General features: G+C 43.7%; 2 protein-coding genes across 3 annotated transcripts in view; both read left to right on the forward strand.

Moving 5' to 3' along the window:
* The window catches only part of phf12b (PHD finger protein 12b), a 45154-nt gene extending 41996 nt beyond the window's left edge, over positions 1–3158 (forward strand). For both annotated transcript variants that reach the window (XM_088380457.1, XM_088380455.1), the window contains 3 exons: positions 1311–1393; positions 1467–1605; positions 1717–3158. In XM_088380457.1, coding sequence (XP_088236583.1) covers positions 1311–1393; positions 1467–1605; positions 1717–2159 — 665 coding nt within the window. In that variant the 3' untranslated portion in view covers positions 2160–3158. The remainder of the gene's footprint in view (positions 1–1310; positions 1394–1466; positions 1606–1716) is intronic.
* Positions 3159–16209: 13051 nt separating this feature from the next.
* dhrs13b.1 (dehydrogenase/reductase (SDR family) member 13b.1) lies at positions 16210–23560 on the forward strand. The gene is made up of 5 exons (XM_088380462.1): positions 16210–16489; positions 16830–16948; positions 17160–17283; positions 21115–21441; positions 23247–23560. Exons 1-5 carry the CDS (start codon positions 16363–16365, stop codon positions 23504–23506), a joined length of 957 nt encoding a protein of 318 aa, XP_088236588.1. The 5' UTR covers positions 16210–16362; the 3' UTR covers positions 23507–23560.
* The last annotated feature ends 282 nt before the right edge of the window (positions 23561–23842 follow it).

Here is a 23842-nt window from a genome sequence, read left to right on the forward strand (position 1 = left end):
TTTTAATACAATGCAGATGGTCCAAACAGTGCCACTGCTTTGTGTAATCTCTGAGTCACATGGCAGACTAAGAGAAAGGGTTTAGAGCACAGGTGTCAAACTCAAGGCCCGGGGGCCAGATACGGCCCGCCACATCATTCTATGTGGCCCGCGAAGACAAATTGTGCATCAAATTCGTGTCATTACTAGAATTGCAAATTGTCTTCACTTTTAATAATATATATTTTTTAAATATTTGACCAGTTTTTAGTCGTCTGATTTGAAAAGGAGTTATTTGTCAGTTTGTTTTGTAGCTTTTACTGTATATAATATGAGGTGCTCATACATTTATTTGGGTTGACAGTCATAATGGCCCTCCGAAAGAAGCTATGACTACAATGCAGCCCGCGAAAGAAATGAGCTTGACACCCCTGGTTTAGAGCCCTATGACGCAGGTCACCTAGCGTGCATTCCTACTAAAGCTCATAATAGTCACAAGCAAGACAGCCAGAATAAGCAGCAGTCATAGTAGTGTTTCAAAATAGTATTTTTGTCGTTGTTTTTTTCTTCAAGATACCCCACAACAGTGGTCCACAGCCTTTTTACGAGTGTATAAAAGTGATCAAGTCATCACAAAAATTACGAAAAAAATCTTATATAAGCCACACCTGACTATAAGCCGCAGGGTTCAAAATTTTGGAAAAAAGTCGCGGCTTATAGTCCGGACATTACGGTACATTCTCGGTCTTAGAGGTTAAACTGCTTAACAGCGTTCTCTAGTGGGTGAAATGTGGTAATGCGCTCCTATCTTAAATGGGTTAAAAGGGGCTTCTGTCATCACTGACGTCCATTTGTCAATTGATTCAAGCCTTCACACTGGCGCGCACCCACATGCATTGTTTTGAAAGTGAATGCCCACTTCTTGCTGTTTTCATGACATACTCGCATCTCTAAACCAATAAATCTGCTGAATTGCGTTAAAATGGAAATCAAATTTAGTAAAGTGGAATACACACGTGAGAATGTGATTTTGTTAAAAAAAACATGATGGGGCAGTTGACTTGAGACATACAAAGGATGACAAAAAACAAGTTGTTGTATGGCATGAATTTGTATTCTTTGACTCAGTCTATGTCACATTGAAATTTGAGCTCAACTTTGACCTTTTTTTAAAAAAATCCTAATTCATGACTTCAAAAGCTGAGGTATGTTCACCTTTGTGAATCTTTCTGTAGTACAATATACACATTTTGTATATCCAAGAAAAATGTCAGTGTTGTATCATATTTTCAAAATATTTAACATTATATTTAATTTCTTTTGAAATAAAGGTGCTGATATGGATGTGTGCCTTCCAAACTATGGTCATTGCAACTTCATATCGGGGAAACACGCCTGTATATTCTACGATGAGGTAAGGCAAGTATTTTCATGATTCATGTTAATGCTTTGATTAATGGATGTGGTTTTGACTGGCATGTTTGTAGAACACCAAGCATTATGAGTTGCTAAACTACAGTGAGCATGGTACTACGGTGGACAACGTCCTTTACTCCTGTGATTTCTCTGAGAAGGCCTCGCCATCTCCACCCAGTGGCCTAGTGGCTAAGGTCCAAGGCATCATTCGTAAGTTCTACTTACTTCAAGAAATGAGAGTTAATATTGTTTCTGACTGTAGCAGAAAAATTAGTTTTGCAGTTCAGCATCGCTAAGACACCTAGCTTTTTCTTCCCCCAGGTCGCAGCAAGAAATGGGCAGATGAAGAGGATCCCACATCTGTGGTGGGATTGCTCCCAGTTGGCGGAGTCATGAGCAGCCACCCTCAAGGTGGCTTGGAGCAGTTATGCAGCTGTAAGGCAAGCAGCTCAAGCCTGATTGGAGGCAGTGGAGCAGGCTGGGAGGGCACAGCCATGCTCCACCACGGTAGCTACATAAAACTTGGTTGCCTCCAGTTTGTGTTTAGCATCACAGAATTTTCCAGTAAGCAGCCCAAGGAGGAAGACAGTGCCACACCTACTACCAATTGCACCAGCAGCAGCAGCACTTTTAGCATCGCACACACCACAATTCTACCATCTCCCCGTGAGGCTGCCACAGCCAGCAGCCCCTCCAGCCAGGATGAGATGGAAACAGCACCTTCCGACCAAGTGCTCACGGTGGAATCCAAATTTGTCCCGTAAACCAAAACAGGATATCCCACCTTCCCTCTGTTTTCATTTTGCACCTGCTATGACATACAGTAAAGGGAAAGCTAGCTGCACAGTTGGCCGGTGGACAGGGAATTTTTTTTAGGTCATTGTTAATGATTTATACATTTGCATGAACTTGGGAATATAATTGACAATCTGTTCTATTTTTGAATGACTGACATCTAACCTTCAGTTCATATTAGGCCGACATTGAACGAAGGATATTACTCCATGCTCAATTATTTCGCCAGTACCAGTATATTATGTATAATGTAATCTTACTTTGTCAGTCTGTCTGTTTAGCACAAATGTTTAATTTTGTTGTTTTGACTTACATGCATTCTTGATTTCTTTTGCTGCCTTTGTGCCACAGGTAGCTTTATTTGTACGAAAAGGTACACTACTGCGCACAAGTTTGGGGTCATCACAAAATGTCCATTAAAAAAAGTACTGTTTGTGCACTATTATCAGAACATAAGAGGTGTGTGTTGGGGTGTCACTTGTCCTTATTTTCAAAGCAAAAGACAAAAACAAAAAAAAAAGCATTAACATTGACTTGATGAGATATCCTGGCTATACATGTTTCTAAACAGCCCAAAATGCTTGAAAGTCGGAAGAACACGCTCACCGTTGCCATCATGCCATTGTCTGGTTGAGCCCAGGCCTTTTGAATGGTAGTGTACATTTTCATACACTCTATCTGTAAATATGTGTGATTCAGTGTCTCTCAATTGGAGAAGCATTGCATTTTGTGTAGAATCACCATGTTTGGCTTTTAACTGTACAACCCATGAAATTTGTGATACTGTGTAGACGACCAGAGATTTTGTGATAAACCTTGTTCATAGTCTGTACTCTGCTATCATCAATATGCAGTGATTTTTAGCACTCAATTTAACATCTTGTGCAGCCCTGTATATAAGTACTCTTTTTCTGTAACTTCTCATCTCATAACTGTAAATACATAAAGATTTTCTAAGTACAAGCTCACTGCATCTGTAGAGACCCTGCAATTTATTTATTGAGAGGGGGGGGGCGGCATTCAAGTCTCCTCACTACTGACTAGCATAACCGGGACTACAACACAATATTTGCAGACAGGATTGTTGTAGGTAAAAATATTAAAAACTGATGCAAATTTTAATTGGATATCATTTTAAATCTTCAACAGAGAAGTCATAATTTCCAAACATTTCACCTGCTCTCCTTTCAGATGTGTGCACACACATACACTACAATTATTGGCACCTCTGAATTAGATGTTTTTTGGGGGAAATCCAACCTCTAAGGGCATTGTGCAATCAAATCACAAAGCGTGCCGTAATTACTAGCAACCCGATGTTAATACTTTATACAACCCCTTTTGCCAACAAAACACAATATACACTATAATGTTTTTGAGAGAATACAGAAAGAGGGATCTTCGACCATTCCTCTGCAAAATCTCTATCGTCCAGCTACCTAGCACCTCTATTTTGTACAGATATTCCGTTCATCATCATCGGCGGTCACTCGGGACGAGTATGACTTTTTCTCAGGGTCGTCTACTTGTGGGTCCGCAGGTGGGCGTAGAGGCCGATCCAGGATCCACATATTTTTGTGCAGTGTGGGCAGGGGGAAGTGGTGGTTGGTTGTGGTCGTGCTGGAGCCTGTTTTTGTCTTTCCTTACGAAGTTGTCGTTTGGTTTCTGCGACACGGCGGAGTTCCTTTTCGTGATGTACTGCACCTTCTTGCACCGCTCCAATCCTGAGATGTTATTTGAAATTTCCTGAGATTTGTCTTGAGGTTGTCCTTAAAACGTTTCTTTTGCCCGCCTAGGGCTCGCGGACCTCTCTCCAGGTGGGAGTATAACATCTGTTTGGGGAGGCAGGTGTCAGCCATGCGGATGAGATGTCCTGTCCATCGGAGTTGCTGCTGCATTATTAAGGTGGTGATGCTCGGTATCCTGGCTTCCTCCAGAACGCTGATGTTTGTGCGTCTGTCCTCCCATTTGATTCGGAGTATTTTCCTCAAGGTTCTCTGGTGGTGTCGTTTAGGAGCTCTTAGGTGCCTGCTGTAGGTTGTCCATGATTCTGCCCCATAAAGTAAGATGGGGAGAACCACAGCTTTGTAAACCAGGAGCTTGGTGTCAGCCCGGAGGTCTCTGTCTTCAAAGACTCTTTTCCGGAGTCTGGCAAACACTCCACTGGCACAGCTCAGGCGATGGTTGACCTCAGAGTCAATGTCCGCTTTGGAGGAGAGAAGGCAGCCGAGGTAGGGGAAGCGGTGAACATATTCAAGTGCAGTGTTGTCCACATTTATGACGGGCGGAGTAGATGGCTGGTTGGGTGGGGGTTGATGTAGCACCTGGGTCTTCTTGATGTTCACGGTCAGACCCAGGGCTTTGTATGCCTTAGCGAAGGAGTTCAGGATGCCCTGGAGGTCTTCTGCAGAGTGTGTTGCAATGGCATTATCGTCTGCATACTGGAGCTCCACAACCGTGGTGGTTCTGATCTTGGTTTTGGCTTTGAACCTGTTAAGGTTGAAGAGCCTGCCATCAGTTCTGTACCAAATTGGGATTCCGTGTGGTAGTTCTTCATTGATGAGGTGGAGTATGGCGGCAATGAAGACAGAGAACAGGGTGGGTGCAATGATGCATCCCTGTTTGACCCCTGTCTCTACAGTGAAAGGCCCAGTCAAGGAACTGTTGTTGAGCACTGTGGCTGTCATTCCATCATGTAATAAACGCAGTATTCAGACGTATTTATCCGGGCAACCATACCTCAGAAGGATGCTCCATTATTTTGAGTGAGGGTGTATCCATGAGCCCTTGAGTTTGTTCTTCTGTCGAAAGATGGTATTGGTGATAAGGTCGTATTGAGCATATTTGCTAAGAAGCAAAACCCCAATGGAGTTGATGTTTCCAATGCCTTCCTTTCCAATGGTGCCCTTCCAGAGGTGGTGGTCACGGCCCACTCTGGCATTGAAATCTCCCAATATAATAATCCTGTCCTCCTTGGGGACTGTCATCCAGAAAGGCATAGAAGAACACGGCAAAAGTAGGGCGCAGACAAGCAACGGAACATGAGAAACGTGAGTCAGTCCTGGCAAGGTAGGCAATGGACAGGACGGGAAAGCAATGCTTGACCGACAGAGAGAGAAGGCTGCGTGTGCAGGGTTTATATAGAACGGCTAACGAGCTTGGAGCAGGTGTGAAAAAGCCGCAGGTGCGGGCAATCGTTGTGATTGTCGCTGACGGGACGGGCAGGAAGGATGAGCTGTCCGGGGTCCTGGTCATGCGGATGCATGACAGGTTCCTCTATGAAGTGGTAAGTTTCACGTGCTGACACGCTCACACGTTCGATAAAAGATAAGAAAGTTGCTCGTTTCAGCAGCCCAGCATAGCAAAAGAAAAAAAAAGTATGCGAACAGCAATATAATATGTAATACAGTAAACAAGAATACATCATCAAGAGAAACTATATACATAAAATAATTTACAAATATCCATGATCAGAATTTTGTATACAGCATACACAATATGCAATATATGAGTAGAAGTATGAGCATCAATGTTATTGTATATGCCAGTGTTTCCCAACCACTGTGCCGCGGCACACTGGTGTGCCGTGAGAGACGTTCAGCTGTGCCGTGGGATTGTCCAATATTAATTACGGAGCGCATTGTAAACAGGATCGACAAACCACTGGTCAGTTCGCGCAAGGCCTGGTCAGCCACTTGCTAATCGTGCATGTGTGGAGAATCGGAGAATCTTGAGATTTCATATTGTGTCGATCTGATTGTATTGCATCGGCACATATTCAGTTTATGTGTGTGTTGCTGTGTGCTTTTGCTAACAGTGACAGACACTATGACGGTTGTGGTGCGTTTCAAAGTCAAAGTCTCTTTTATTGTCAATTCCTCCGCATGTCAAGACACACAAAGAGATCGAAATTACGTTTCTCACTATCCCAGGGTGACAAGACAGAGTTCACAACGCACATACAAGTAAACAAAACAGGAAAAATAAAACAAGAAGATGAACATATAAGAGTGATAGCACGCTAGCCGCTCCCGATGCACAGCAGAGTCCGGAAAGATGACAGTCAACCAGGCCACTGTGAACACGAGCACACAGCAGGCACGCATTGTCCGGTTCGTGGATCCTATCAGGCGAACGCAACCCATCTTGTCGTCCCGCGAACGAACGTACGCCAGGAGAATGGAAGGCACGGCTGGGCGAGCTGGGTTGGCCGCAAGCCTGGCCCGACGTCTTCGCGCTGGCCCCTCTTCCGCTGCCTCGCAGACCCGCTGCCGACGCATCCCAACAATGCTCCAGGACGGAGCAGTCCGAGCTCACGACGCAGTCCAATATATAAAAAACGCAGTTTGTGGCCCAATGGAAATCAGAGCATGCAGTTCAACCGGAGAACCTTGATTGGTTATTTTTCACATACTTAAAATAAGCAGTCAAGTCGAGACTGGATTGGTTATTTTTCACATACGTAAAATAAGCAGTCAAGTCGAGATTTCTCGACTGTGATAGCCACTCAGCTGCTGTCAGAACAGCAGAGCGTCTTTAAAAGTGACTTTGTTCTTATTGTTGCAATATTTATAGCCCTAGTCTAAAACAGTAAACAAAATCACGTTGATTCTTTTATTTTAATCACAATCACTTTAAATAGTTTATTTCTTACACCGTCTAAAACCTTTTTAAAAAACTGTCACTTTTATTTAAAAAAAGGAATACAATTTAAAGAATATTTAGTATTTATTTCTATTAAATTATTCCACTCTCCATACATATATAGGAATAGGACTGTACGTGTTTCCTTGTAATATAACTGATTTTAATATAGGAGCTTAACAGATTTTTGTTGGCGGTGTGCCGCGAGATTTTTTCCAATGAAAAGGTGTGCCGTGATTGAATAAAGGTTGGGAAACACTGGTATATGCAGTATAAATATTTAAAGTGTATTGTGTGCATAAGGTGAGGACAGTGATGGCAAAGTGATCAGGTTGGTTGACTCAGTGGCTCATGACACCCCAATATATTGTATAGTCTTAACTGCGATGGGGATGAATGAACTTCTAAAGCACTCCTTCCTGCAGTGGTGAGTTCTCATTTTCTGACTGAGGGAGCTGCTCAGGTCACCTACAGTCTCTGACTCCGGTTGATATCACCCTCTGTACAACATTTAAGTGACTAACAACATTCAGGTGACTAACAACATTTAAGTGGCAAGAGCAGAATGTTATTGCACAGTGATGTCTCTGAGACTCTGAGTGGTGTGAGTTCATCAGAGCGACAGCTTGGCTTTTCAGGCACTGGTTGAGTTGCACCTTCCATCAGTCACTTTAGCTGCACAACAAAAGAAAAACAATGACAATCTGACAAACACAAAAGTGGGCATTTTGAAAACATTACTTTATAATGGTATGCTTATTGTATAAAGTTGTTTTTAATAATAACGTTCTCACTCCTGTTACGGTCAGGTGTAACTTCACTAAACACGTCTCTTCCAGTAAGTAAATATAGACGTGCGTGTGTGCATGTATATACTTCAGATGATGTCACCTTGAATCGTATCACGAGAATCACTACTCTTAAACAACCGTGTGATCAGTGTATTGAGTTAAACTTAAGGTGCAATTGTATTGCAACGGGCCACAATCAGCAAGGCAAAATGGGTTCGATGCTGCGAGTCGCGGTATTTTACCGACGCCGTGACGTTACAGTGACGTACATGTTCGGTTTAATGAAACTGACTACTGAATGAACAAAAATACTCAATGTTTATTCACGTGTAAATGCAGTGCATCCCCTCAAGAGATATGAATTAGCAACGGAGCTACATGCTACACCAGGGATGTTAAAGTCAAACACACCGAGGGCCAAAAAAACAAATTTGCTACAAGCCGAGGGCCGGACTGGTTCAATGTTTATTAAAACATCGAAATGATTGCACATAGCCTATTGACCCAAGACCTAACACAGTGTACATTATTTAATGATTAAATGAATATGGCAATATTTTGTTATGGCTCTGTCAGTAACTTCAAGGGAAAACATTTTCAACAGCCAAACAGCAAAAAAATTAAATTGTTTTTAAAAACAAAATGTGTTTCTTAATATCAAGATAAATGCATAAATAAAAGTGTATGCATTATAAACTGAAAATGTATTATTGTGCTGCTCGATCATCTACCGATGATCACCGCTTTCAAATAGTAAAATAAAAAAATTAATCAAATCAGTTGGCTCTTATCTGCAATTTTCCCTGAGTCCATTCAACTGAAAAATAAATATAAATCAATAAAATACAAAAATCTATGGCACACAGACAAAACAATACTTCCTTCAAAGAAAAATCACGTCTTGTAGAAACAAGTGTAAAAATGTAACTGAATTAAAAAAAGGAAAATACGTTACTGCTCTGTGATGCTCACTTGTCTGAGGCTGGCCTGATAGTTGGAGTTGTCTCATCTTTTGTACAAGTTCATCAATGTTCGGGGTTAGGCTCTGAGGCTCAAAACCCGTTTTTGATAAACTCTCCTTCTGCAAAGGGCCGGGCTGATTTTGCGATCTCTTTTGCCACAATAAAGCTAGCCTTGACAGCAGCCTCGCTTTGTGATTTAGCATATGTGAACATAGCCTGTCTGGAGGCCTCGTTTTAATTCTTCCACCTTCTGTAGCTTTTGTTCATATTCCATATTCTTGTCTTTGTCTGTGTGTTTCTTAGACGTTTGATAGTGCCTTCTTAAATTAAATTATTTCATTACAGCCACATTTTCTCCACACAGAAGACACACAGGTTTGCCTCTTACCTCCGTAAACATGTACTCTGCCTCCCACCTGGCCTGAAACCCCCTGTTCTCAGCGTCAACCTAACGTTTAGCCATTTTTGAGGAGGGTGGTATCAGAAAGTTGATCTCTGCTCTGACTATTGATGAATAATGAAGCCGATTGTGCGCTCTACAGTGACATCGCGGGCTACCGTTGCATTGTGGGAAATGTAGTTTTGATGCGTTCAAAACACCAGCGGGCGGCTGTCGCCTGCGGGCCGGTTCTAATAGTAATTAAATACCATCCAGGGGGCCATAGATAATCAATTCGCGGGCCGGATCTGTCCCGCGGGCCGTAATTCTGACATATGTGTGCAACACGGAGTCAGTTATATAGGCAACAGTCACCAAAAGAACACAACGCGTTGTTTACTCACCTCCTGCTCCTCTAAGAGTGAAATGATGTTCTCCGACAATTCTCTGCCACGAAAAAAATCGCTCGGTGATGACTATGTCCCCTCTGGTCCAAACCACACCACAAACTGACGCCGCCCCCGCCGTACTGACTTTATTCTCAGAAATATGAATAAAGTGAGAATTCCCACTTTAAAGTCAGAATTCTAAGAATAAAGTCAGAATTCTAACTTTAAAGTGGGAATCCTCACTTTAAAGTCAGAATTCTGAGAAAAAAATCCTGTCACCCCCCTTTTTTTTCTTCATTGGCCCTAATCCTCAATACATTGTTTTATTTTTTCAAGTTTTAAGATCAGCACGTTTATTTTCGGATTCAAGGTTTGTTTGATTTTTTTTCAAATACGAGTTTGCTTTTTCAAGTACAAAACCTTTGACGCCAATCTATCTCCATACAAGTTCGCCTTTCATTTAGTGACCCTAACTTGTTGACATTCCTTTGTTGTCTTGCCGATTTCTGGTCCTTCCAGTCTGTTGAGAGCCGTTGAAAAGAGAAATCTTGTCACGCCCAAACAGGAAATGGGTGTGTTTTAATCAAGTCAGTCTTCTTAACAAAGCAGCGTAAGGAAATAAAGTCGCAACAGAGCAACTGTCTGTATCAACTAACGTTATTACATATATTCTTTTTGTTGTATTTTTTTTTCAAGTACAAAACCTTTGACCCCAATCTATCTCCATACAAGTTCGCCTTTCATTTAGTGACCTTAACTCGTTGACATTCCTTTATTGTCTTGCCGATTTCTGGTCCCTCCAGTGTGCTGAGAGCCTTTAACAAGAGAAACCTTGTCACGCCCAAACAGTAGTGACGTGCATTCCAGTTCTTTTGAGTGAACTGAATCTTTAGAATCATCGTTCAAAAGAATCGTTCACCGAATCGTTATGAATGCTGATTTATTGAGGAATGGCCTCAAACCATTGCCCTCTTTAGACCATCGTAAAACTGAAATACAAATAAAGAAAAACCGCGTTAGACAATCGTTAGCTTGTAGCATGTTGGCTAAGGTAACTTCGATCTGTATATAAAATGAACATCAGAATCAGCTTTATTGACCAAGTTTGTGCATGCCAAACAGGAAATTTGACTCATGTTAATCTCAGCCTCTGTCTGACATTTAAGTGACTGACAACATTCAGGCAACTAACAACATTTAAGTGGCGAGCGCAGGATGTTAATGCACAGACTCTGAGTCTCTGAGTGGTGTGAGTTCATCAGAGCGACAGCCTAGGAGAAGAAGCTGTGTCTGTGTCTACTGGTTTTGTAACGCTGTCCGGAAGGGAGTAGTTTGAACAGACTGTGAACTGGGCAAGAAGGGTCTGCAGAGATGTTACTTGGACGTTTCCTGGTCCTGGACAGGTACAAGTCTGCTTTATTGTCAATTTCTTCACATGTCAAGACACACAAAGAGATCGAAATTACGTTTCCCACTATCCCACGGTGACAAGACATGGTACACAATATACATACAAGTAAACAGCACAAAAAGTAAAAACAAGAAGGCACAAACAATGAATAAATAAGAGCGATAAACAATAAATACGATAAATAATAAATAAACAAATAACATAATAAATAAGAGGAGCAAAAATGGAGCATGTGTGCATACAGCAGACAGTCAGAATATAGCGCAAAAGTGCAGAACGTTCTGCAGCCGAGGGTGGAGGGGGGATAGAGTTCAGGATCCTAACAGCCTGGAGTATGAAGCTGTTGGTGAGTCTGGTGGTGCGGGAGCGCAGGCTACTGTACCTCTTCCCAGAGGGCAGAAGATCAAACAAAGAGTGAGCGGGGTGACCCACATCACACACAATCGTGGTCGCCTTGCGGGTGAGATGGTAGGTGTAAATGTCCTTCAGGGAGGGGAGTGAAGCACCAATAATCTTACCAGCTGTGCTCACTATGCGCTGCAGGGCCCTCATGTTGTATTCAGTGCAGCTACCACCCCACATAGCGATACAACTGGAGAGGACGCTCTCAATGGTGCCATGGTAGAATGTGGTCATGATGGCCGGAGGAGCACTTGCTCGCCTCGAGTTTCCGCAGGAAGTACAGGCGGCGCTGAGCTTTCTTCGCCAGTGATGCAGTGTTGGTGGTACAGCAGTGTGCACCCTCAGGAATCTGGTGCTGCTCACCCTCTCCACCACAGCACCCTCGATGGTCAGTGGCAGGTGTTGGGTGTGACCCTTCCGGAAGTCGACAATAATCTCCTTGGTCTTGTTGATGTTCAGCAGGAGGTTGTTGTCTCTGCACCACGTGGCCAGAAGGTTGACCTCCGACCTGTATTGAGTCTCGTCGCCCTCGGTGATGAGACCCACCAGAGTCGTGTCGTCAGCATATTTCAGCACGCGGTTGCTGCTGTAAGTTGCAGTGCAGTCATGCGTCAGCAGGGTGAAGAGCAGCTGACTGAGCACGCAGCCTTGGGGGGCTCCCGTGCTCAGCGTGATGCTGGCGGAGATATTGTCGCCAACACGTACTACCTGAGGCCTCTGACAGAGGAAGTCCAGTAGCCAGTTGCAGAGGTAGGTACTGAGGCTCAGCTTGTCGAGTTTGCTGATGAGTCGCTGTGGTACAATGGTGTTGAATGCAAAACTGAAGTCCACAAACAGCAATCTCACATACGAGTCGCTTCTCTCCAGGTGGGTCAGGGCTAAGTGGAGGGCAAAGCAGATGGCATCCTCAGAGGACCGTTTGGCTCGGTACGCAAACTGGAAAGGGTCTATAGTGGGGGTGGGGTGGGTGGATGGATCTGATGTGATCATGACAAGCCGCTCAAAGCACTTCACGATAATGGGTGTCAGTGCCACGGGGCGATAGGTCTGTCCCGATTATCTTTTCCGCAGACCTGATTGTCCGTTGCAGTCTGTGCTTGTCTTGTTTGGTGGCCGATCCAAACCAGACAGTGATGGAGGTGCAGAGGATAGATTGGATGATGGCAGTCTAGAAAGTCTTCAGCAGCTCCTTTGGCAGGTTGAACTTCCTGAACTGTTCTCAGAAAGTACAGCCTCTGCTGGGCCGTCTTCCAGACAGAGTCCATGTGGCCAGTCCATTTCAGGTCCTGGGAGATTGTGGATGCCAGGAACTTGAAGGTGTGGTGGGAATAGCATTAAATGGTGAGGGGTGGAAGTGGCAAAGGGTCTCTCCTGAAGTCCACTGTCATCTCCACGGTCTTGAGCGGGTTCAGCTCCAGGTGGTTTTGGCTGCACGAGTGGACCAGCCACTCCACCTCCTGTCTGTATGCAGTCTCATCACCGTCCCGGATCAGTCCGATGAGAGTGGTGTCGCCCGCATACCCCAGGAGCTTCACAGAAGAGTCGCCTGAGGAGCAATCGTTGGTGTAGAGAGAAAGGAGCAGTGGGGAGAGTACGCACCCCTGGGGGGCGCCAGTGCTGGTGGTCCAGGTGTCGGATGTGATGGTCCCCAGCCTCACATGCTGTCTCCTGTTGGTCAGGAAGGTGGTGATCCACTGACAGGTGGAGGCAGGCATCGCGAGCTGGACGACCTTCTAATGGAGGAAGTCGGGATCGATGGTGTTGAACGCCGAGCTGAAGTATACAAACATGATCCTGGCGTATGTTCCTGGGGTGTCTAGGTGGTGCAGGATGTAGTGCAGTCTCAAGTTGACCGCATCATCCACCGACCTGTTTGCCCGGAAGGCAAACTGCAGGGGGTCGAGCAGCGGGCCCGTGACGTCCTACAGGTCGCTCAACACTAGCCTCTCAAAGGATTTCATGACCACAGAAGTCAGGGCAACAGGTCTGTAATCATTCCATCCTGGCTTCTTGGCTACCGGTACGATGGTGGAGCTTTTGAAGCATGAGGGCACCTCGCACAGCTCCAGGGAATGGTTAAAGATCCGTGCAATCGTTTACACAAGTTCGAACAGAAAAAAAATTAGTTGACAAGACTTACGGCCAAATTTTGTCCAAGACAACAACGTTTGAAGAACATCAGCTTCGTAAATCCACGGTATAACTGATGCCGTTACCGGGTCTCATACTCTGAGTGAGCAAACACTTGTACCACGCGACCACAGGTGGGCGCTCTAGGCTAGTAAATAGAACATTTCAATAGACATAGCCATAGACATTTCAATCCAAAACATACAGAGGGCAGAACTGACAGCATTTCTGTTATCCCTGGTGACACACGTTTGTTTGAGTTCAAATTACCTGAGAAAGGTTTATGCATTTTTCTTGTACAATAGCGTGTCAAGAATGTGTAGTTGACGACTTGCTGTTTATATAGGTTTATTGCACAAATATAAACAATAATAAAATATGGAAATAAATAAAAAGATACTGAAACAAACAAATGATTTTTTTGTGCAAAATAATACTAAACTAAGAGCTAGAAAATTAGAAAAAATGTGACCAAAAAAATCCAGTAACCAAACAAGCAAACACACCAAATTTGTGCAAAATAATAGTTCACTAAGAGGTAGAAATTTTTGAAAACGCGACCAAAAAATCCACCAACCAAACAACCTAACACACCGATGCAAAATACCGTATTGGCCTGAATATAAGACGACCCTGATTATGAGACGACCCCCTCTTGTTCAAGACTCAAATTTGAAAAAAGACTTTTTGAACACCAATTTTAATTTTTAGACAGAAAATTATTCATCTGAAACAAATGATTATAACAATATATTCGAGAGAAAAAGCACGTTATTTTGCCTCATTCAAATCATGCAAAAACTGTCTATCACATCTTAATATCTGAACCTCTAAATATGTAAACTAAAATGCAATCACATTTGTAAATGAATGGCTTCTGGTTTTTGAAATGTAAATAAACCAATCTACTGTGAAAAAAACAACAAAATTACATTAACTGCATTAACCATCAAAGTGAAGTCTAACTGTAACAGTAGTCTTGAAACAAATCTGAATAAGGAAAAACATAGCAATAAAATAATGCAAACTGCTACAGCGATTTTTGGGGAGCCTGAGGACTGTATAGGGGGTTGGCTCGGATGGTTATGCTCTTTTTGCCCCCGGGTGTTGGTCAGAACACAGGAGGGAAGACATGGTAAGACATTAGTTTTGATTGCTTTACAGAATTATTGGCAAAAAAGTAACAGGCACTGGGGCTCACAGGGGCAAACAGGCAAACTGGCAAAAGGGTATAGGCAAATGTTTGGTCGTAAGGATGTGAGAGCAGGTGTGTGTAGTGTACATGGATGAGTCTTTCGGTGTGTGAATGTGAATATTGTGTGTGTGATTATTGTATGAAGCGAGTGAAGGGTGTGTGGGGTGTGTGTGTGTGTGTGGTGTGTGTGTGCGTATGGTGTGTGGTTCTGCAACAGACAGAAATACAGCACGTAAGTCAACGCTCAACTTCTGACGTCACACAACAGTAGACAGCACACTTTACATAACTAACTGCGCGTAATGGTTCCGCTATACTAAATAACCATAAATACTCTCGGCAACACACCATACATAAGTCATCGAGACATCAAAAACATTTGATGGCGACCGTTAGTCGCCGTGCCGCTGTGTAATGGCTACTTGCACGATGCGAGTCAAACTTAAAGGAGCACACCGAAGTTATCAATCAAACGGCACACACACGAAACAAACCGCGATCAGACAAACGGCACAACAGTGGACAGTAGTAACAATGAAATGTATATACTCACTTTGTGTCAAAGACGCACACGATCACAGCAACATACTCAGTCGATACCAGCAACCTTTAACTTACCGCTGCGCACAAGTGAATGGGTATAATGTCTAGACTCCGAATGTAAGACGACCCCCACTTTTTCAGTCTTATTTCAATGCAAAAAAAGATCGTCTTATTTTCGGGCCAATACGGTAATACTTCACTAAGAGGTAGAACATTTTAACAAAGTGACCAAAAAAATCCAGCAACCAAATACGTAAACACACCAAAATTGTGCAAAATAATACTTCAAGAGGTAGAATATTATTATTAATAATTATGTAAATTGAAGGGGGAGGGGGGGGGGGCGTCTACCAGCCGGCAGTCTTTTCATGCACTTGCACATTAGCCGTTAGCTTGGAGAAAACGAGGACGATAGACGTGGTGTTAAAGAGAGTGGTTCTGTCTTTCCTAGGGCAAGTCCTAAATTTGCATTCGTTGACTTTTAACTGGCTTACATAGTTCACGTTCACTCACTGAATTGTTCACGCCAGGAGACGCAACACGTTCACTGAGGCTCCGTCGATGCACGGGAAGGCAGTTCAATGACTGGTTTGCAAATAGGAAGGTCAGCACGTTCAGTCGTTCACTCACTGATCCGTTCTCGCGATGAACGGGAAAGGCAACTCACTCACTCACTGACTCGTTCACTCACTGATCCGTTCAGTTGATGAACGGGAAATGCAGTTCACTCACTGACTCGTTTGTGAATGGGAAGTTACGTCATTTTTCTTCGTTTTGTTTTACGGCGGGGTGGCACCAGCTTCAATGCGCATTACTGTGTTGGATAAAGTTAAAGTCCCAATGATCGTCACACACACATCTGGGTGTGGTGAAATTTGTCCTCTGCATTTAACCCTTCCCCGTGTGATTTTGGAGAGCAGTGAGCAGCAGCGGTGCTGCGCTCGGGAATCATTTGGTGATCTAACCCCCCAATTCCAACCCTTAATGCTGAGTGCCAAGCAATGGTTCCCATTTTTATAGTCTTTGGTGTGACCCGGCCAGGGTTTGAACCCACAACCTTTTAAATTACGTTATTGCGTGTTGGTTGAAGTCATATGAACTGAAAAAAAGAAGTGGTCCGTCCACTCACGTTCACTGAAAGGATCCCTTCTTTATGAACGAATCGTCCACGAACGACCCAACGCTACCAAACAGGAAATAGGGGTGTTTGAATCAAGTCAATTTTCTTAACATAGCGCACAGAAAGGAAGCCGCAGCAGAGCAACTTTCTTTATCAACTAACGTTATTACATATATTCTTCTCATAGTCTCTCGAACAACAACATAATGTTTATTCCTTTGTTAGTTTTGAGTGTGGTTGTAGGAGGTGCTTACATTTACCGTCAGATTGTGGTGAAGGGGAAGCAGTGCACAAGCAATGCAGAGCTACATGGAAAGACCGTGATTGTGACTGGTAAGGATACACTAAATGAGTGTTACTTTTTTCAGAGAGCGAATGTAAAGTTATTTACTTTATGTAATCAAACAGCAGAGGAAAATTGAATCCAACATGTTAAGAAGAGTTCGGATATGACTTGGATTGGGATTGCTAATTTGATGACAGTTCTTGCTTTGCCTCTATAGCATTACTTTTTTTTTTTAAACTTGATCTAACAAATACTATAAATGCATTTTTTCCTGCACTATAGGGCCCCTCTATTCCTGGATGACATGTCAAACTTCACATTGAATTCACAATTCAACTAAGAGGATTTCTTTAAGTGTCATTGTTTAAAATGTTATGTCACCCTAAGGTAGCAACACAGGCATTGGAAAAACAACAGCAATAGACTTGGCTAAAAGAGGAGCCAGAGTTATTCTGGCTTGTCGTAGTCGGCAGAGAGGAGAGGCTGCTCTTGCAGATGTCAAGAGGGTAAGAAAGATCTGTCATACTTTGTTTTACAGACGTAAATGTGGATTTTTTTTTTTCCCTTTGACAACATTGACCGTACATACATTGTAAAGGAATAGTCCTGGCGCTGCATTCTCAATTATCTATCAAATGCATTTTGTATTCTACATCTGCTGTATGTGTGTATCAAGTGAAATACAGTATTTTAAAACCTATTTATTGGCTCTGAAAGGAGAGTGGGAGCAATCAAGTCGTGTTCATGCAGTTGGACCTGGGAAACCTTAAGTCTGTTCGCAGCTTTGCTGAAAACTACCTAAGAAGTGAGCCCAGACTAGACATTCTCATCAACAATGCAGGTAAAAGCACTCATTTCACATACTTAAACTCACTCACACTTAACTGAAGTTTTCGCCCAAACTGGTTCTGCGTAGCTCTTTTGTGGAGGACCTGAAACAGCACACTAGATCTTGGTTGTGTAACAACAAAAGGATTTTGTAAGATTTGTGATAGGAGTGTCTTAATTTTACTGTAGGAGGTCTTTCAGTAAGTCCTGTTATGTAGACACTCATGCTCTACTGTGGCAAAGATATTTGTTTTATTTATTTTTTCATAATGTTGCATGTACCCATATGCTGAAAGTTTTCAACAAGTACCATACAGTAATCTGTTGGTCCATAGTGGACCCCCACACACATTTTCTTTTTTGAACTCGTGGTTTCACCTATTCGCAATTTTTTTTATTTCAGCATTCAGGTAGGAAGGGGGCAAATAACGTTTATCGTTGAGGCCTTATTGGCGGTGTATCACCTCTTATTTTTAGTCATACTGTTTAGAATTGGAGCGGCACGGCAATAGCCTACACTGGTTAGCACATTGCCTCACAGTTCATAAGTATACTTACGTATACAGGGGTTTGATTCAGGCTCCAACCTCCCTGTTTGGAGTTTGCATGTTCTGCTCGTGCCGGCATGGGTTTCTCCGGTTTCCTCCCACAATCCATCATGCATCAACTGTCTAAATCAGTGGTTCTCATCCTGGGTTCGGTGAGTCGGTCTCAGGGGTTTGGCAGAGCCTCCACTGCGGAGGTTCGAACACACCTGATAAAATTAAATGTTTTAGTAAATTCGGGATGACGCATATCTCGCAAAGGCAACAGCAGAAGTCACACTTATGTAATTTGTTGTGAGTTCATGCATTATGATGGTTTTGTTCTTTGAACAAGGTTATCATGCACGGCTCATTTTGTGCACCAGTAAAAAACATCTGTGGTATATGGTTTTTGCTGCTTCGCTGGTCTTCAAAAAACACTCGGTGATCGGTGGCTGTTTCCCGACGAATGAGCACTTCAGGGACCACGGCTGATTGGGAAAAGATTTTATTCAACCGATGTCAGAGTGAAGTCTTTCCAAAAAGTTGAGTGGCCCAAGGCATGGATGTAAAAAAGCCCCCCAACCCCTGTCAGGCCCGTATCTTTTATACCTGGCAAGGAGCTGATGTCATGGCTTTGTGCACCAGCTGTGGTTTTCAATCTACTAGTTTACTTCAGTCCTAAAAAGGAGATCTTGACCAGCGCTGTTGGTGATGGACGACAACAGCCACTTTACCTTATTATAGGATTGCACACATTGCTGAAACTGAATTCTCCCTGACCAGCAAATATAGAATAGAATCGTGTCACTGACGCCAGGTGGACATTCTAAGGCCACCTACAGGAATAGAGAGGGAATTCCAAATTACACTTCACATCTATGTCTTGAATTTGAAAGAAAATATTTTATTCTTTACCTTAAGAGAGGTTCGGTGAATGCGCATATGAAACTGGTGGGGTTCGGTACCTCTAACAAGGTTAAGAACCACTGGTCTAAATAGATAGTAGAAATTTGAATACCTTTAAAATTTTGGAATAACACTGTTATAAACCAATTAAATATACTAACTGCGTCTATCTATGTCACCAACACGGTGCCCGCGGGCACCAGGTCGCCCATGAGGACCGCATGAGTCGCCCGCAAGAATGTTCTAAAATTAGGTCAAATAGCAGCACTTGTTAGTGAGCTGCATCTACCGTATTTGCCGGTGTACAGGTCGACTCGGTGTATAAGTCGACCCCCTAAAATTCGACGGAAATTTACGATTTTATGATATATCCTTTGTATAAGTCGAGCTCAATTGTTGCATTATATTAAACTTCAAAATTCAATATGCGAAATTTATTGACGAAATGTGTTCAAATTCCGGGAGGCCGTGCGCATGCGGCTGTTTATAAGCACCGCGGAGGAGATCGCGGCCGGCGAGCTCGCGCACGCCGCCCGGCACCAACGGGAGGCCGGAAATAGCTCCAAGCCGAGCGGATCGGCACTTTATAAGCACCGCGGAGGAGATCGCGGCGCCTCATTGGACTTCCAGCGGCCGGCGAGCTCGCGCACCCGCCCGGCACATCCGGGAGGCCGTGCGCACGAGCCAAGTGGCCGAAAATAGCCCCCGCCGAGCGGATCGGCTGTTTATAAGCACCGCGGAGGTGGTCGCGGCGCCTCATTCGACTTCCAGCGGCCGGCGAGCTCGCGCACCCGCCCGGCACATCCGGGAGGCCGTGCGCACGAGCCAAGTGGCCGAAAATAGCCCCCGCCGAGCGGATCGGCTGTTTATAAGCACCGCGGAGGTGGTCGCGGCGCCTCATTCGACTTCCAGCGGCCGGCGAGCTCGCGCACCCGCCCGGCACATCCGGGAGGCCGTGCGCACGAGCCAAGTGGCCGAAAATAGCCCCCGCCGAGCGGATCGGCTGTTTATAAGCACCGTGGAGGTGGTCGCGGCGCCTCATTCGACTTCCAGCGGGCCGCGCACGCCGCCCGGTTCAAATTTTCTAAGTGCAACGCACAATGAGATGCATGAGAAACGGCCTTGGTTACCATCACATTTGAAGCGATGAATACGAAGTTAAATTTTATGACTCGGTGTATAAGTCGAGGTCGATTTTTTTCGGTCGATTTTGGATCGAAAAAGGTCGACCAATACACCGGCAAATACGGTATTTATTTTACAGTCAAACCTCGGTTTTCGAACGTGATTCTTGAACAAATCGGAATTCGAACAAAAAATTCGAGATTTTCTGCATCGGTGGTCGAACAAAATTCGGAGGTCGAACCTTGCGGAAGGACCCGAGAAAACCCGACCGCGCGGCCCGGATGCCGACTGACTCCGTTGTTATTGTATTTTCGTTACTTTGAGGATTGTATTAACCCCTAATCATGCCTCCAAAGAAAGCAAGTGGGAGCAGTAAAGCCATCCAAAAACACAAAGACGCTCTTAAAGCAACGCAACAGTGAGCGCCTGGCGCGCTGTGGTTGCGCTATCGGCCCAAATTAAGCTCCCTGCGCACTGAGGTCCACTTAAATTTTGGAAAGAACATCAGGACTTTAAAAATATTTTCTAAATTTTAGCGACGGCTCTGTCACAATAATGCGACCAGCGCGGTGCAGTTGCGCGGTCGGCGACGCGCTACTGTTGCGCGTTCGTCGGTGCGCTGCAGTTGCGCGATCGGACAAAATTAAGCTCCCTGCGCACTTAGGTCCACTTAAAGTATGGAAAGTACATCAGGAATTTAGAAATATTTTCTAAATTTCAGCGACGGCTCTGTCACAATAATGCGACCAGCGCGCTACGGTTGCGCGTTCGGCGGTGCGCTGCAGTTGCGCGATCGGACAAATATGCACAAATGAAAAAATTGCTTAAAAAAGGCGTTTTTTTGTTTGTTTTTGTTTTTGTCTTGAAACGGATAATTTTTTTTTCCATTATTTGTAATGAGAAAAATAGATTCTGAATTCGACTGATTCGCTTCTCAAACCGCCTTCTGTGACTGATTGTGGTAAAAAACCAAGGTTTGACTGTATTTTTGCTATTCTTGTTAAAATCACACGTACATGTGAACCGGAAAGGACAATAATAACACATAGTGAAAGCCAAATTGGCTATTTCAGAAGTGTGTGACAAACTGTTAGGCCTTTGCCTTAATCATTACCCAGGAAGTAGCTCTCAGTTTAAGAAAGGTTGGTAACCCCTGCTCTATATGATAAAAAAAAAAAAAAATCAAATTGGCTACCAAGCAAGTAAACTGTATTTAAGTTACTGCATGTTTTAAGTTATCGTATAAAGTATGAAAAAGACTTACTGTCCTGTTTTTTCTGTCCTAGGAATTTATATGCAGGGTCGAACAGAGGATGGTTTTGGCATGATGTTTGGCATTAATCATCTGGGCCACTTTCTCTTAACCAACCTTGTGCTGGACCGACTGAAGGAGTGTCAACCAAGTCGAGTGATCAATGTATCATCTGTGGCACATAACTTTGGAAAAATTGACTTTGAATGCCTAACTAAACATAGAGCTCTAGGACTGGGGACTTCATTCGTGGCGGACCTTCGGGTCTACTCTGACAGCAAGCTGTGCAATGTGCTCTTCACCCATGAGTTGGCCAAGAGACTGCAAGGAACCAAAGTCACATGCTACTCCCTCCATCCAGGTTAGTAAAGAGAATGTATCCATTCATGCAATCCAATCTATAGAGAGGAAAGTACTGAAATAGTAGAGCACTGGTTCGCATGTCCGCCTCAGAGTGCAGAGGTTTTGGGTTAGGTTCCAGCTCCAGCGTTCCTTTGTGGAGTTTGCATGTTCTTCCCGTGCCTGCATGGGCATGGGTTTACTACCACGTTTTAAAGACATGCATGGTAGGTCAGTTGAGCACCTAAATTGCCCATAGGAGTGAGTGTGAATGTGGATAGTCAGTGTGCCTTGGGATTGACTGGAAACCAGTTTGAGGTATCCCCGCCTACTGCTCGAAGTTTGCTGAGATACCCTCCAGCGCACCTGAGACTTTCTTGAGGAAAGGTCATTCAGAAAATGGATGGATGTAGGCTGGAAACTATACAATTCCTAAATTGAGTGTCTTCATTAGTCTTGTTTGTGTAAATTGTAAAAGGGTGGTGTGGCTCAGTAGTAGAGTGTCCCAACTTGAAGGTTGTGAGTTCACTCCTCATACCTGGTGACCATATCAAAGTGTCCTTAAGCAGCGCCTTGCATCTTAATTTTGTCTTACACCAGTTGTACAATGACAATAAAGGCATTCTTCTTCTATGTACATCACTAAAACATTAAAACATGAGAAAAAATGAAAAGCCTCACTTCCTGCATGGCTTTAAATATAAAATCTTGAAAACATTCTTAAAAACATGCTTAAACTCCCCCAAATTCTCAAAAAGCCGGTGAGCATGAAAAAGATACATATTGCAGGCTTTAAATAATAATTTAATAGCAATTTAAGTTTAAGGTGTACCCTGCCTGCCGCATGAAAATGGCTGTTATGTGCTCCAATATGCCCATGAACATAGTGAGGATAAGTGGTTCAGAAAATCACGAGTGTGTGTGTATTTTATAAGAAAGCAATGGTAATGGGGTGTGACACTTGTTCAGTGTGACAGGGCAAGTCGCTACAGAGATGTTTTGTATTCCTCAATGCAGTGGTGGTTGGAAAAGTCAAGTGACAGAATTAGTCAGACAACATACCCTGCAAGGATTTTGAGCAGATATCATGAGTTCTTTGAATTTCAGCTGAACTTGGGCTCCCTTATAATGACACTATTAACATGAAACACAAAGGCTATTTGTTTACAATGAAACTGTAGTGTTATTTTGATAAACATAATCATCCATCCATCCATCCATCCATCCATCCATCCATCCATCCATCCATCCATCCATCCATCCATCCATCCATCCATCCATCCATCCATCCATCCATCCATCCATCCATCCATCCATCCATCCATCCATCCATCCATCCATCCATCCATCCATCCATCCATCCATCCATCCATTTCTATACCGCTTGTCCCCACGGGGGTCGCGGGCGTGCTGGAGCCTATCCCAGCAGTCATCAGGCAGTAGGCGGGGGACACCCTGGACTGGTTGCCAGCCAATTGCAGGGCACACAGAGACGAACGACCATCTGCACTTGCAATCACACCTAGGCAATTTGGTGTGCCCAATCGGCCCACCAAGCGGAGGTGGAATCGAACCCGCACCCTCCTAACTGTGAGGCGGACGTGCTAACCAGTGCCACACCGAGCCGCCCATAAACATAAACATTTATTTATTTTTACGATTCCATCTTTATTTTCAGTTGGTTTAATAAGTGCCTACACTGAGCACAGCTTGTCATTTTTTAATCAGTCTATTTGAGTGGTAGTTTTGTACTGTACAACATTACCAGTTATTAAAGGGAAAAAAAATCACTCTTTTCCTTTACTTTTACCTGTTTTTCCACTGCAGGAGCTATCAACTCCGAGTTGGCCAGGAACGCCAGCTCATTGGTTCATATCCTGTTGAAGCCCATCACTGCCTTCTTCTTCAAAAACACTGTCCAGGGATGCCAGACCACTCTGCACTGTGCAGTACAGGAGGGAATCGAACCTCTTAGTGGACGTTACTTCTCCAACTGTGCAGTGAAAGAAGTCTATTCTAAAGCAAAGGATGACGCTGCAGCTAAGAAGCTGTGGGAAATCAGTGAAGGAATGTGTGGTCTTGCATAAATTAATTCACAAGTGAGTTTAGTTGAATGGGAATAAAGGAATAACTTTCTGTTATGTTGTACGGTGATTTCTTGACTCTTTCTGATACGAAAACAGCTATCAACTGGTTCTGATTTTGACGATTGAAATGTGTCTGCCTTGCACAATTTTTTTCAGTTGAAAAACTTTAATATGCTATTTACCACTGTGATTGGCCAGTGACATCTCGCCCTGTATGATTTCTAAATCAAATGCAGTGTGTGTGCGCGTGTGTGTGCCTGTGTGCACGTGTGTGTGTGCGTGTGTTTTCTACTGCTCTTTTATTTTTATTATAGTACATGTACACTGATATATACT

Source organism: Syngnathus floridae, chromosome 7 (assembly GCF_059516105.1).
Source record: "Syngnathus floridae isolate MCC-2025c chromosome 7, RoL_Sflo_1.0, whole genome shotgun sequence".
Taxonomy (NCBI): domain Eukaryota; kingdom Metazoa; phylum Chordata; class Actinopteri; order Syngnathiformes; family Syngnathidae; genus Syngnathus; species Syngnathus floridae.

Coding starts and splice junctions, on each gene's coding strand:
- dhrs13b.1 (XM_088380462.1), top strand. CDS start 16,363: ATGTTTATTCCTTTGTTAGTTTTGAGTGTGGTTGTAGGAGGTGCTTAC. Junction 17,284..21,114: donor CATTCTCATCAACAATGCAG/GTAAAAGCACTC, acceptor TTTCTGTCCTAG/GAATTTATATGCAGGGTCGA. Junction 21,442..23,246: donor ATGCTACTCCCTCCATCCAG/GTTAGTAAAGAG, acceptor TTTCCACTGCAG/GAGCTATCAACTCCGAGTTG.